A 15,930-nucleotide genomic window follows, 5' to 3' on the forward strand; every position below is an offset into this window, starting at 1 on the left:
CTTCTTTTCCTGGTTTATAGTTTGTTAAGAGCTCCATCCTTTCTACAAAGGAATTAGTTTAGCTGGTCCCTGAACTATCTCTTTGTCAATATCTCCCACTGCTCTTTTGCTCCTTTACCCTTTTACTACCTACTCAGTTTACCTTTCCTACTGCTCTTCTCCAAATCAATACCTTAGATATTTTCTCATCTTCTTAGCTCGACTGAAGAAATAAGATTTTGAGGGATTTTCAGAAATCTTTCTTTCTCCTCCCATAAACATTAGGTTTCCCTTAGTCTATATTAGCAAAATTAAAGTCTCTTCTGGCAGGCCTCACAGACAGGCACCTCTCAGTCTCCACCCAGCTGACAGGAGTCACCTGCCACTCGTTTCCAACTCATCACCTGCAGCCTACTAAAACCCAGCTCTCATCCACAATCCTTGTTCATCCACTGAACCAGTTAGGCTCAACAAGTTGCTCCTAGCCTTCAGTTACTTTGTTGCCTTGTCATGTTAAGTAACTGTTCTCTCTTGTTTTGTGGTCCTTTGTGGCTTGTTATTTTGCAGGTTATTATTAAAGTTTTTGCTTACCGCCCTGATCCTCTTTCTCCGAGCAGGAGAGCTGCTCTCAGGTTACAGATCTCTGAGGTATCCACAACTTGAGGTTTCTGTAAGTCAGTAATGCTGTCAGCTGAGTTCACAGAAGGTTAATTAGCTACAGATTACTGCAGATTATTTAGTTAGAATTAGTTAACTAGTACAGATCTGTGCTACAGATTTAAAATATACAGGACCACAGAATGCCAGACCAGAGAGTCTCAACTTGTTCTCAGCAGCAGAAACATGAAGAGATAATCTCTGACCTTTCATTGAACCATGCTGTAATCTTATATACATTATTCATGTTATATTCTATGTCTTGCACTATACTGCTACTGCAAAATTGGCACCAGTCCACCCGTTATCAAGGACATATCTACAGAGGAGGATGAGTAACATCATGAAGGATCCCACCCACCCACCCTGCTCATGGACTGTTTGTCCCACTCCCATCAGGGAGAGGCTACATAGCATCCACACCAGGAGCACCAAACTCAAAAACAGTTACTTTCCTAAGCAGTAAGGCTGATCAATGCCTCCACCCACTAACCTACCCCTCCACACCCCCAACTGCCACTACTTTATCATTTCCTGTTAGTCGCCTTATGTACAGACTCTCTTGTGCCGACCGTCACTTTATGGATCTGTATATAAGCTAACTCATGTATTTATATATTTCTCTTGTGTTTTATTTGGTGCTGCATTGCAGCCAGAGGAACAATTATTTCATTCCCCTTTACCCTTGTGCACTGGAAATATCATTAAACAATCTTCCATCTTGAATCTTGAAATTTCACAATGTACTGTACGTCAGTGATAATAATTCGTATTCAGAAACCTTTGCAGCAGCATCTGCCTGTAACTCATGAGAACTGAACAGCACGGGTGCAGACCCTTCCGCACACAATGTTGTGCCAAGCTAATTAAACTAGTAATTAAATGCCCAATTAAATAGATCCTGTCTACTATATGATGTCCATATTCCTCTGTTCTCTGCACATGTGTATGTCTGCATAAGAGGCTCTTAAATGCCTCTATTGCAATTGCCTCCACAGCCACCTTGGCAATGTATTCCAAGTACCTATCACTTTCTATGATGTAAAAAAAAAGCCTGCCCCACCCATCTCATTTGAACTCCACCCCACCTTAAGTGCATGCCCTTTAGAATTAGACATTTACACCATGGGGGAAAGCAACCAGCTGTTTATGCAGCAGATGCATCTCATAATCTTATAAGTTCTATCAGATCTCCCCTCTGCCTCCACCGCTTCAGAGAGAACAATCAAAGTTTGTCCAACTTCTCCTCATAGCACCTGCCCTCTAATCCAGGCAGCACCCTGGAAAACCTCTTTTTGGAAAACCTCCAAAGCCTCCACGTCCTTCCCATAATGGGGAATCCAGAACTGAATGCAATACTCCCGCCGTGGCCTGACCAGAGTTTCATAAATTTGCAACTGGTCACAGACATTAATGTAGATATGGTTTAGATCCTTTGTTAGTTCAAACTGACCTGTGTGATCTTTAGAGTTATATTTGATTTGATACCCAGTTAATTTTATTCTGGCTTTGCTGTTGCCTGCTTTGTTGTTGTCTATCCTGTACTGAGCTTAAAATAGTGAGAGTTTACAGAAGATAATGTATAACTTTTATTTCCCAGAATGCCCTCCCCCATTGAACCTGCCAGTCATTATCCTGCCTTTGATGGCTGCCATCCTCCTCCTGGGCCTGGTTGCATTGCTGATTTGGAAGATGCTGGTCACCGTCCATGACCGGAAGGAGTTTGCAAAGTTTGAGGCAGAACGGGCCAGAGCAAGATGGAACGTGGTAAGGAAAGGTTTCCTCTTGCTGACTGTGGCCACAGCTCATTACAACAATGTAATGATATAACACTGGGGTGAGCTGGTGCAGGAACTACCATGCTGTTTTAGCAATGGTCAGACAATAAGACCATAAGATGTAGAAGCAGAATTAGGCCATTTGGCCCATCGAATCTGCTCCTCCATTTTATCATGGCTGATCCATTTTCCTCTCAACCCCAATCTCCCCGTATCCCTTTCATTCCCTGACTAATCAAAAATCTATCAACCTCCACCTAATAACTTGACCTTCACTGTGGCCTGTGGCAATGAATTTCATAGATTCACCACTCTCTGGCTAAAGAAATGCCTCCTCATTTCCATTCTAAATGGTCCCTCTATTCTGAGTCTGTGCCTCCTGGTCCTAGAGTCCCCCACCATAGGAAATGTCCTTTCCTCATCCAGTCTATCAAGGCCTTTCAACATTCGATATGTTTCCTGCAAGTGACTGCTGTCCAGAGTGCTGTTGCAATCGTGAAATATTATTTTTTGTGAGGGATCTGCAGATCCCTCCACTGCACCTGATTTACCAGAGCTTTTGTCCAGCTTCTAATTCCAGATGAGCAAGGTATCCTCCAGATAAATAATTGGAAGTTAAATATTTTTAATCCAAAACTCTGGGCTCAGTCCACAAAATCCAACCCCTCTCCCCTGAAAACAGCCCAAAGTTGAATCCAGCTGTTCACAATGATGATGTAGTATCTGACAATGTGATGACTACGAGACCAATGCCCTCCTCCACATGCGGCTCAGCTCACCTACTAGGGAACTCAGGTATTCTATTTCCCTGATTCTGTTGCCACAACAGATCCAATTCACTTCCCACCTAGTGCACTGATTCTCAGTTGCATAAAATCCTTCACTTTGTTTTTCAATCCTTTTTTGACGTTGCTTTTCTTGCTATTATAATCTCCAGCAGTCCAACATTCTGAGATGCCTTCGCCTTCCAATCTGACCTGCTGATCTGCCTGAATTTATATTTCCACATCCGGAGCTCCAGAAATCGTCCTTGTAATTCCTCTGCAAAATTTTAAAGAATTCCACAAAACAGGCCCCTTTAACAAGAAGCATTAATGTTATGTGTCAGATTTTGTCTGAACAGGCTGCAGTAATGATCTCTTTGGCAGGGTTGCTGAACCAGCACAGGTTGTTGGCTGCGTAAAATGTGCTTCCCTCAAACCTTTATTGTTACAGAAACTGGTGGATCCCTGATCTACTACAGGGACAGTCCCCAATGGTGTGAGAGAGCATTGTCAGCTGCCTTGCTGAATCCACCTTGTTGTGTGGCCAAGGAGGGTTGGGGGAAGCATGGCAACCACTAGAAACGTAAGAGTTTTGTTTCATGACAGTTTCAATCACTATTCTGAAGCAGAAACAAAGAATGTGAAAATACTCAATAGGTCAGTCAGCACCAAGAGAAGAGTAGCAGAGGTAATGTTACATTTCTGTTGCAGCTCAGTTTTTCATCATCTGTAGTGTTTTGATTTCCATTGGTAGCTGAGGCCCAGCCAGGGTGTCCTGCTGCTGTGTTTAATGGAGTGAGTTGGTCAGCTCACATTAGCAGTATTGCAGTTCTAGCACCAAGCTAGTCCCATCGTTCCTTTAGATAGTTCCAATACAGTGTGTGACCGCTGTCAGTGAGTCCTGTGGTCAGGAGGTACAAGCTCACCATATTCTTCAACCTGTCTCATTTCAGGACAACAACCCACTGTATAAAGGGCCGACATCAACCTTCACAAACTTCACCTACAGTGGCAAGATGGATTGAGGGGAGCCTCAGCGAGAGAGGACACCGGACAGCTGCAACTGGGCTGCGCTGAGCACAAAACCAGGGGCTTGGGAATTTCTTTCTTTCAATGTGATGGCATTCCTTCACTATCCTGTGACATAGCAACAAGTTCACCTGTAAAACCTACCTATCCCTGCACTGTAACTATACTGAGCCTGGTCTCCTTTGCCAGGAGGTGTTGGAGCCTTTGGAACCAGTGCCTTAACACTTAACTCAGGACTGGCTGAGCAGTTTGGTGATACCTTAACATTGTTTCTGTTATACATAAAAGTAAGTCCACTTGAGCATGCTTTGCTTTACAGAAGGTTAGGCAGGACAAAGGGAAGCATCTTCCATGGGCAGGAGGGTGGCAGCTAATAATTGGTTTCTAAAAATGTCACATATACTGAGATACAGTGAAAAGCTTTAGTTTATCTACCGTCCATACAGATTATTCCATACATTTAAGATCATTGATAAAAGATTCAGAAGAGATTAAGAATTAATTTTACAAGCAGGTGGTGGAGGCAGATTCAATAATAACTTTCAATGCATAATTTTATATGGGTATACTTGATGAAGAAAATTTTGCTGGGCTTTAAGGAAAGAGCAGTGTTACGGGGTCAATCCGATTACTCTTTCAAAGGGAATAGCACAGATATAATGGGTTGGATGGCCTTTGTGGCAGCGAAATCCCTTAGAGAGCAGAGCCTCCCTAACCCGCTCATTGCCCAGTGTTGACTTTGACAGACCTAACGGCATTTCTCATTTGGGCTTCAGAGGTGCCAGGAGAGAGGAGAGGAACAAGATTTGTCCCCATTCCTAGCTGCTGCTGGATGTGGGAGTGTCTGGGGACAGAATATCCTGAGTACTCTATTGAGCTGTAGAATACTGCCTCTCGGGGAAGTGGATGGTCAGTTCATTGTTGGATCGTCTGAAGGAGGATTCTTAAGCCTGTGGAGCCTGATCTCCCCAAGAGGGTGCCAATTTTAGGAACCGAAGGGAGGAAGTGATGGATCCTTATAGGCTCTGGAAGATAGAATCATTTCCAATTTCCAGATTTCTCCCATATTGACCAAATTGTGCAGATACATTGAGAACTCCACACTCGAACATTGTGGTACCACAACTTCTTTCCCATTTAATTAAATCTCTTGTAATTTTTTTTCCAAACACTGGAGTGCATTGTTTCTCGACACAGCATGTGACTGGCAGATGAATGCTGCCCCATTCACATCCTCCTGTTAGAGGCTTAAGAGCAGGGGGCACTGCCTCTGTGCTGGGGTCAGGCCACTGCGGTTGGTACCCCCTCCCTCGGCCAATCAGGTAAGGAGGGGGGTGGTGGGAGAAGAGAATGCCAAAGTCTGGTGACATTCCATTGTAAAATCCGATTGTATTTCTTTATTTTCCTGTAAATGCCTGCAAGAAAATGAATCTCAAGGTGGTATAATGTGACATATACAGACTTTGATAATAAATTTACCTTGACTTTGACTTTTCCAAGGCTCCTGCTTGCTAAATCCAGCTGTGTTACTGTAGAAAGAGAGGTTTGGAAATATATAATCTTTTATTTTAATTCCTAATTATTGACTGCTGTGTAAATGCTGTTAAAATATTTGTGTCTGTGTAGTCAGCCTCCTAATCACTTGGGAGTGATGGAAGCTGCCCTGTTGTTTCATTTGACTGTGCGTGTACTGAGCATAAGCCAGTTCACCTCAGAAACTCTCAGCACAATGCTGGTTCAGTTCTGACAACCACTTTCAAAATGAGGAGGACACATCTGGTACCCGATCCAGAGTTGAACAATTTTCTGCAGGAAGAACACAAAGGTAGCCTGCAATGTTATATGGTGTTGTGGATGCAGACAAAAGTGAGCAATAAAATGAGATACCAGATGAATGTAATGTTGAGGCTTTATAAAGCACTGGTGACGCCTCACTTGTGAGCAGTTTTGGGCCCTTTATTTAAAAAAAAGATGTGCTGAAACTGGAGAGGGTTCAAAAGAGGTTCACGAAAATGATTCCAGGATTGAACGGCTTGTAATATGCAGAGCACTTGATGGCTCTGGGTCTGTACTTGGCTGTAATTCAGAAAAATGAGGCAGGATCTCATTGTCAAAGGCCTTTGACAAGGTGCCGCATATGAGGCTACTAAACAAGATAAGCTCCCATGGAATTATGGGAAAGTTACATACCTGGATAGAGCGTTGGCTGATTGGCAGGAAACAGAGAGTGGGAATAAAGGGATCCCATTCTGGTTGGCTGCCGGTTACCAGTGGTTTTCCACAGGGGTCCATGTTGGGGCCGCTTCTTTTTACGTTGTACATCAACGATTTGGATTATGGAATAGATGGCTTTGTGGCTAAGTTTGCTGATGATACAAAGATAAATGGAGGGGCTGGTGGTGCTGAGGAAACAGAGAGTCTGCAGAGAGACTTGGATAGATTGAGGGAATGGGCAGAGAAGTGGCAAATGAATTTCAATGTCAGAAAGTGTATGGTCATGCACTTTGGTAGAAGAAATAAACGGGCAGACTATTATTTAAATGGGGAGAGAATTCAAAGTTCTGAGGTGCAACAGGACTTGGGAGTCCTCCTGCAGGATACCCTTAAGGTTAACCTCCAGGTTGAGTCGGTGGTGAAGAAGGCGAATCCAATGTTGGCATTCATTTCTAGAGGAATAGAGTATAGGAGCCCCAGGGATGAGATGTTGAGGCTCTATAAGACACTGGTAAGACCTCACTTGGAATACTGTGTGCAGTTTTGGGCTCCTTATTTAAGAAGGGATGTGCTGACATTGGAGAGGGTTCACAGAAGATTCACTAGAATGATTCCGGGAATGAGAGGGTTAACATATGAGGAACGTTTGACCGCTCTTGGACTGTACTCCTTGGAGTTTAGAAGAATGAGGGGGGACCTCATAGAAACATTTCAAATGTTGAAAGGCATGGACAGAGTGGATGTGGCAAAGTTGTTTCCCATGGTGGGGGAGTCTAGTACGTGAGGACATGACTTGAGGATTGCAGGACGCCCATTCAGAACAGAGATGCAAAAAAAATTTTTTAGCCAGAGGGTGGTGAATCTGTGGAATTTGTTGCCACGAGCGGCAGTGGAGGCCAAGTCATTGGGTGTATTTAAGGCAGAGATTGATAGGTATCCGAGTAGCCAGGCCATCAAAGGTTATGATGAGAAGGCGGGGGAATGGGACTAAAGGGGAGATTGGATCAGCTCATGATGAAATGGCGGAGCAGACTCAATGGGTCGAATGGCCAACTTCTGCTCCTTTGTCTTATGGAAACCAATCAAATTTTGAAAGTCCTCTGCAGAGTGGATGTGGAGAAGATGTTTCCTGTGGTGGAGGAATCTAGGACCAGAGGGTACAGCCTCAGAACAGAAGGATGTCCATTTAGAACGGAGATGAGGAGAGTGGTGTATCTGTGGAATCCATTGCCACAGGCGGCTGTGGAGGCCAGGTCAATAGGTAACTTCAGGCAGAGGTTGATAGATTCTTGATTAGTCAGGGCATGAATGGATACAGGGAGAAGGCAGGAGACTGGGGCTGAGAGTGAAATGGATCAGGCATGATGAAATGGCAGAACAACAGACTCAGTGGGCCAAATGGCCTATTTCTGTTCCCATATCTTATGGTTTTATGAAGTCAGCAAATCATAAACAAGATTTTGCAGACGCTGGAAATCCAGTGTGACACACACAGAATGCTGGAGGGACTCAGCAGGCCAGGCAGCATCTGTGGAGATTATTAAACAGTTGGCATTTCAGGCTGAGTCCCTTTATCTGGGCTGAATAATAGAGGTAAGATAGCCAGTATAAAGAGGAGGGGTGGTGTTTGGGGCAAGTGATAAGTGAAAGGGGGATCCAGGAGAGGAGGGGTGATAGTCAGTTGGAGCAGGGGAGAGTGGACATGGTTACAGAGGATTGGGGGGTGATCTGTGGAGGTGTCAAAGGACTGCAGATGATGGAATCTGATAGGAGAGGCTGGTAAAGCATGGAACCAAATAATAGAAGTGAGGTGAGCAGATGGGAACAGTGATAGGAGGAGACCTAGTGGGAGGAGTGTGTGGTGCCTTGGACATAGACAAGCATGACTCAGGTCCACGAAAGTGTGAGTGGGTGAAATAGGAGTAGTGTAGTGATTAACTCACCAGAGACCTGAGTTCCAAACCCTCACAAAATCAACCCGATGGAACAGGAGAGAGTGGAGACAATGTGCAGTTCTGGTCATGCCATTACAGAAAGGATGTGGAGGGTTTGGAGAGAGTGCAGAAGAAGTTTACCAGGAAGCTGTCTGGATTAGAGAGCGTGTGCCCTCTAGGTTGGACTCAAGCAGTACACCTAGCTCGAGTGGTAGTTGGTTTAGTTCTGTGATTCCCAAAGCTCTTTGCCACGAGTTGCTTGTGTTAGTTTCTGTCAGATTCAGCCAGTTCTGATGAAAGGTCTCAACTCAAAATTTTGACTGTTTATTCCCCTCCATAGATGCTGATTGACCTTCTGAGTTCCTCCAATGTTTTGCATGTGTTGCTCAAAATTTCCAGCATCCACAGAACCTCTTGTGTCTCTGTTGAAAGGTCGTTGGCTTAGTTCTGAGATGCTGGGCATTTCAAGCATTCTCCTTGGCCTCAGTGTTCTGTCTCTCACAGTTGTAGCATTGGTGTTTCCTCTCCAGTCCTCCGCCTCCTCCTCTCTCCAATTACACCTCCTCCAAACAACATAAGAACATAAGAAATAGGAGCAGGAGTTGGCCATCTGGGCCCTTGAGCCTGCTCCACCATTCAATAAAATCATGGCTGATCTGACCATGGACTCATCTCCACCTACCTGACCTTTCCCCATAATTCCCCTATTTTGTGAAAATCTATCTAACCTTGTCTTAAATATATTCACTGAAGTAGCCTCCACTACTTCACTGGGCAGAGAATTCCACAGATTCACCACTCCCTGAGAAAAGCAGTTCCTCCTCATCCCGGTCCTAAATTTACTCCCCCGAATCTTGAGGCTATGCTCTCGTCTCAGCTGCCAGTGGAAACAACTTTCCTGCCTCTATCTTATCTATCCCTTTCAAGATTTTATTTTTATAATTTTTTATGTTTCTACAACAATCTTTCATCACCCTTTCTCACTGACAATACCACAATGTACATCATTTTGCCTATCACTTACATCATTCCTCATTCTCTTCACCCACGCTTGCAATTTAAAACACATTGTTTTCCTGACTTGGCCCAAACACAGAACAGTACAGCACAAGAACAAGCCCTTCAGCCCATTATGCTTGTGCACATGATCCACAACCCTCCATTCCTTACTTGTACATGAACCTGTCTAAATATCTCTTAAAAATCACTTCTACCACCTCCCCAATAACATGTTCCAGGCACATACCATCTCACCTTAAACCCTTGTTCTCTGGTATTTGAAGGTTCCATCTTGGGAGTAAGCCTCTGATTATCTACTCTCTGTGTCTATCATAATTTTGACAAAAAGTTATACCTGAACTGCTGCTTCCTGGACTCTTGTGTACCTTCAGCATCTTCTGTTTTTATTTCAGATTTCCAACACCTGCATTGTTGCTGGATGGAGACTGATTGGTAAATAATTCCTTGTTCAGTGTGTCATAGCACAGTCAGGCTAAGAGCTGTCTGTGATCACCTTGGTCTCTTTCACCAGGTCTTATCTCGAGTTGCTTACCAAATGCAACTCAGCAATTCATTATCTGAGAGGTGTAAAGATTCCAAGATAATGAGTCTGCTTTACAGAAATTTCTGTCTGGATCTACTCTATAAACATGCCCCTAATCATTCTGTACCATACACTTTCCTGCACTCATTGAATGCAAGTGCTTGGTGTTAGTGAGCACCTATTGGCTGGAGTTTCTCACTGGGACAGGGATTAGAATCAGTAGTGTCATAAAGCACTACAGTACAGAAAGGAGACTTCCGGCCCATCTAGTCTGTGCCAAACTACTATTTTGCATGGATCCATCGACCCACACCCGGACCATAGTCCTCCAGATCCAAATTTCTCTTAAATGTCGAAATTGAACCCACATGCTCCACTTCCACTGGCAGCTCATTCCACACTTGCACCAATCTCTGAGTGAAGTACATCCCCCTCAGACATTTCACCTTTCACCCTCAACCTGTGGCCTCTAGTCCTAGTGTTATCCATCCTCAGTGGAATTGCCTGCTTGCATTTACCCTATCTAAACCCCTCAGAATTTTGTGTATGCCTGTCAAATCTCACCTCATTCTCCCACACTACATGGAATGAAGTCCTAATCTATTCAACCTTTCCCGATAACTCAGGTCCTCCAGTCCAGACAACGTCCTTGTAAATTTTCTCTGTACTCTTTCAATCTTATTTACATCTTTTCTGTAGGTAGGTGACCAGTACTCAACTCAGTACTGGAAATTTAGCCCCACCGATTTCAACATCACATCCCAACTCCTGTACTCAATACTCTGATTTATGAAGGCCAATGTGCCAAAAATTCTCTTCACAACCTTATTTCACTTTGACTTTGATCTGCTTGTGATGCCACAGAATTATGGATCTATATTCCCAGATCCCTTTGTTCTACCACATTCGTCAGTGCCCTATTGTCTGCTGTGTAAGACCTACCCTGGTTGATGCTCCCAAAGTGCAACACCTTGCACTTGCCTTCATTAAACTCCATCCGCTATTTTTCAGTAATTTTTCTAGCTGGTCCAGATCCCACTGCAAGCTTTGATAGTCTTCCTTGGTGTTTGTTTCACCCTCAATCTTGGTGTCCTCCACAAATTTGCTGATCCAGTTTACCACACTTTTATTCAAATCATTAATCAAACAACAATAGAACCAGTGCCAATCCCTGTGGCACACCAGTCAGTGAAGCAACCATCTACAACCAGTTCTCCCCTAAACCAATGCTGAATCCAATTTACAACTTCATCCTGAATGCCAAGCAACTGAACCCTTTGGCCCAATCTCCCATGCAGAACTTTGTCGTAGGCCATGCTAAAGTCCAGATTGATAACTTCCACTGCCTTCTCTTCATAAACTTTCCTGATAACCTTGAAAAATGCCTTAAGATTGGTTAGACGAGACCTGCCATGCTCAAAGCCATGCTGACTAGCCCTAATCAGGCTCTGTCTATTCAAATATCCAGTCCCTTCCAATCTTCTTCTTTGTTGTTCCATCGAAATCTGATGATGACATCCACTCCTTTAATGGTGAGATCTTTGATGACTGTACAGTCCCTTCCAATAATTTACCCACTACAGATGCCTGGCAACTCTTACCAATTTTTATCGACGCACCGTAAAAAGTATTATGTCTGGATGTACAACAGCTTGGTACGGCAACTGCTCTGCATGTTGCAGATTTCACAAGAAATTACAGAGAGCTGTGCACACAGTAACTAGCCTTCCCTCTATGGACTCCGTCTATACCTCTTGCTGCCTCAGTAAGGTAGCCGGTACTATCAAAGACCCCACCCACCCTGGACGTTCTCTCTTCTCACCTCCTGCCTTCAGGCAGAAAGTACAAAAACCTAAAACAACATTCTTCCCACTGTTATCTGGCTCTTGAACGGGCCTCTTGTACGATAAGATAGACAATCTATCTGGTTATGATCTTGCACTTTATCATTCACATGCACTGCACTGTTGCAGTAGCTTTTACACTTTATTGTTATTGTTTTACCTGATTCTAACTCAATACACTGTGTAAAGAATTGATCTGTATAAACAGCATGCAAGACATTTGCCACAGGTCAATTATAAATCTGATTTGAAACAGTAACTCTGATGTCACCATGATGTGAGTAGATGGTGGGTTGAAGGATATCCTAAACATTGCACCCCACCCACATATTTATTCTACCTACCAACAGATAAGAAGCAACTTACACAAAATGTTGGAAGAACTCAGCAAGTCATTTAGTATCCATGCATTCATTACGTGCTGTGTTGTATGACGTGGGCGATCATGGTCTTTCCATGAGAATGATTGCTCTTGGCAAATTTTTATGCAGAAGTGGCTTACCATTGCTGCCTTCTGGGCAGTATCTTTACAAGACGGTGACCGCAGCCGTTAACTGTCTGCCTGGTGTCAGTGGTCACGTAACTAGGACCACGTGCACCAGCTGCTCATACGAACATCCACCACCTGCTCCCATAGCTTCACCTGACCCCGATCAGGGTTGGGGGGCTAAGCAGGTGCTACACTTTGCCCAAAGGTGATCTGAAGGCTAGCGGAGGGAAGGAGAGTCTTACACTTCCCTTGGTAGAGACGTGTCTCCACCCGACCACCCTTTCGTACCTGTAGACGGGAATGAGCAGTCAACATTTCGGACTGAGACGATGGGTCTCAGCTTGAAACGTCGACTCTTTATTCCCCTCTAAAAATGCTGCCTAATTTGCTCCAGCATTTTATGTATGTTGCTCAAGATTTCCAGCGTCTGCAGAATCTCATGTTTAATCCTTTTGCCTGCCCACTGCTCAAAATTGCCCACTGCTATGTGGTAGAAAACCTCCATGTTTATAGAGAGAACGAACAAAAAGTAGCAAAAGCCAGGATAAAGCCTATGTGTCTGGATCTGTGAGGCAGTAGCTTAATTAGCTGTGCCACCGGAGAGAAGACATGTGATTAAACATGATAGTTTATAATCTCCTGACAGGGCTGACCCTTAACCTAATGTTTCAGAATGTGGAAAAGGAAGAAACAGGGTGGAGTTACTTACAGTATTATAAGAAAAACCACAACACTTCCTAATCAGAAAAATTTTGTAGGATTACAAAAATTCATCTTGCTGAGTTGGTGGATCCTGCCTCCTCCTGATCAGAACTGTATTCTGCAGGAGGTTATATTTTAAAATGTTTTATCTATGTTTGAGAAATAGTGTTTTGGATATTAGTGGGGACTGTTCTATTCACAGGATTCCAGAGCAGCTAACAGCTGTGCTTTCGTTCCACACTTAGTCTGCTTCCTGAGCCCCTGTTTCCCTCTGACACATTTTGCCTTGCTCCAGATTCCAAAGTCTGAAGTCTCTTATGTCTCAGCCTTTGACAAATGAACCCACCAGGAGTTGAGGCATTGGAGTGGAGTTGGGAGTTGGGAGAAATTGGAGCAGTATTGGGAAGGGGTGAAAAGGCCACAGCTGCATCCACTGCAAAATTACTGTAACATGGATGCTCCGGGAAGGGTCAGCGATAGTATCTCCAAGGGTAACTTTGTCTTAGTTCACCCCAATGTTCCTGTAGACAATGACATCGCCCTATTGACCCTCCGAATTTTTATAGATGCACTATGGAGCACATCTACACAAAAGCAAAGACCCCCACCACCCAGGACATGCTCTCTCACTACTGCCATCAGGAGCCTCAGGACTCAAACCACCAGGTTCAGGAACAGTTATTACCCCTTGACCATCAGGCTCTTGAACCAGAGGGGATAAATTCACTTGCCCCATCACTGAAATGTTCTCACAACCAATGGACTCACTTTTAAGGCCTCTTCATCTCATGTTCTCAATACTTATTGCTTATGTATTATTATTTTTTTATTTTTGTATTTGCACAGTTCATTGTCTTTTCAACACTGGTTGAACACCCAAGTTGATGTGATCTTTTATTTTTTTCTATAATGACTATTATTAAAGAGTATGCCCACAAGAAAACAAATCTCAGGGTTGTATATGGTGACATATGTGTACTTTGATAATAAATTTACTTTGAACTTTGGAAAGCATGACATCTAGATGGTCACAGCTTGGTCTGGGAACTGTTCTGCAAGACCAGAAGACATTGCAGAGAGTCTGTCAACACTTCCTGCTGCTTTGGGAAATCCAGGATCCCACCCCTCCACCCCAGGCTTTCTCTCTTTCCCTTTCTGACAGATAATACAAGAGCTTGAAAGCACCTACCACCACACTCTAAGGCAGCCTCTATTACACTGTTACAAAACTCTTATTTATTAGTTTTTTATACATTTTCTACATTGTTACAGATAAAAAAAACCAGATCAAAATGAAGAACATTAATACAGTGCAAAAATAAACATACAATAATAATATAATACTGTAGCGGTGTGCTACACGCAGCGCTAAAATTACGACACGGAGTCGGTAACTGCAGTCGAAGGAAAAAACTTTATTCGAAAACTTCAGCCTCACTTTTAAGCCTCTGTCAACCGGCCCCCCATGGCACAGAGGCTCCAAAGCTCTGTGCTCGCAAACCCCCGTAGGCTATCTAATTGTGAGTCGGTTCGGATACGCTAGGAAATGGGTCGCCACAATACAAAAAAAGATAATTGAGAAAGCACCCAAATTTAAGTCATGTAAAATTAGTATTCTCCCCAAGCCCCACAACAAAAAAAAACTCCAGACCAACCACAACACAATATAGAGAATATAAATCAGGACATTCAAACCCCCAAAACTGCAAATACATTTAAAAACAGAAGATAATAATGCCTACTACCAAAAAAATGGAGCTGAAAGCAAGGGACCAAAAAAAAACCTTAGTTAAGAAGAAGGTTATGAAAGTACTCAATAAAAGGTCCCCAGACCTTATGGAACTTTATATCCGAATTAAGAACTGAATAATGAATTTTTTCAAGGTCTAAGCAGGACATAAATTCATTAAGCCATTGAGCATGCGTGGGCGGGGCAACATCTCTCCATCTAAGGAGGATTAAACGTCTAGCCAGGAGAGAAGCAAAAGATAATATTTGACACTTAGTCGAACTCAAACGTATATCTGTCTCACCCAAAAAACCGAACAAAGCAATTAAAGGGTTAGTTTCTAGGTGGTGATTCAGAATGTACGATGACGTTATGAAGACATCTTTCCAAAATTTCTCCAAGCTAGGACAGGACCAGTACATATGAATGAGAGAGGCCTCGCCCCTTTTGCATTTATCACAAAGAGGACTAATATTAGGGTAAAATCGAGATAATTTAGACTTGGACATATGGGCTCTATGAACAATCTTAAACTGTAAAAGGCAATGGTGAGCACAAAGAGAGGTTGAATTAACCGATTTGAGAATCGAGTCCTGAGTCTCATCAGATAAGGAGATATTTAAATCATGCTCCCAAGCCATCCTAATTTTATCCACAGGGGCATGCCGTAAGGATGCTAATTTATCACAAATAAATGATATTAAACCTTTACCTAGTGGATTAATAGAAATAAATAAATCCATAACATTTTTCTCAGGCATTTCAGGGAAGTTAGGATTAATAAAGTGTCTAATTTGGAGATATCTAAAAAAATGAGCATTGGGCAGATTGAACTCAGCAGAGAGCTGTTGAAAAGATGCGAAGCGATTATCAACAAAAAGATCTTCAAAATATCTAATGCCCTTCCTATACCAATCATGGAATGCTGAATCATAGGTAGTAGGTAATAAAAGGTGATTATGTAAGATAGGGCTAGAAAAGGAAAAACCATGGAAACCATAAAATTTCCTAAACTGAGCCCATATACGCAAAGTGTTTCTAACAAGAGGATTAACAATTAATCTGGACAAACTACTAGGGAGTACAGAGCCAAGAAGTGCAGAGGTAGATAAATCTTTAGTGGAACTCAACTCCATTGCCACCCAATTAGGGCACTCGGGTTGGCCATGGAAAAAAGACCAAAAGGTAGCACAACGTATATTGGCTGCCCAATAATATAAACAAAAGTTAGGTAAAGCCATGCCACACTCTTTTTTAGGTTTTTGGA

At 43.1% G+C, this 15,930-nt stretch overlaps 1 protein-coding gene across 2 annotated transcripts in view; it reads left to right on the plus strand.

The window, feature by feature from the left end:
- itgb3b (integrin beta 3b) overlaps positions 1-5,702 on the plus strand; it is a 93,349-nt gene extending 87,647 nt beyond the window's left edge. For both annotated transcript variants that reach the window (XM_059955724.1, XM_059955725.1), the window contains 2 exons: positions 2,237-2,403; positions 4,132-5,702. In XM_059955724.1, the coding sequence (XP_059811707.1) occupies positions 2,237-2,403; positions 4,132-4,203 (239 nt within the window). In that variant the 3' untranslated portion in view covers positions 4,204-5,702. The remainder of the gene's footprint in view (positions 1-2,236; positions 2,404-4,131) is intronic.
- Positions 5,703-15,930: the final 10,228 nt, after the last annotated feature.

This window comes from Hypanus sabinus, chromosome X1, assembly GCF_030144855.1.
Source record: "Hypanus sabinus isolate sHypSab1 chromosome X1, sHypSab1.hap1, whole genome shotgun sequence".
Classification (NCBI taxonomy): Eukaryota; Metazoa; Chordata; class Chondrichthyes; order Myliobatiformes; family Dasyatidae; genus Hypanus; species Hypanus sabinus.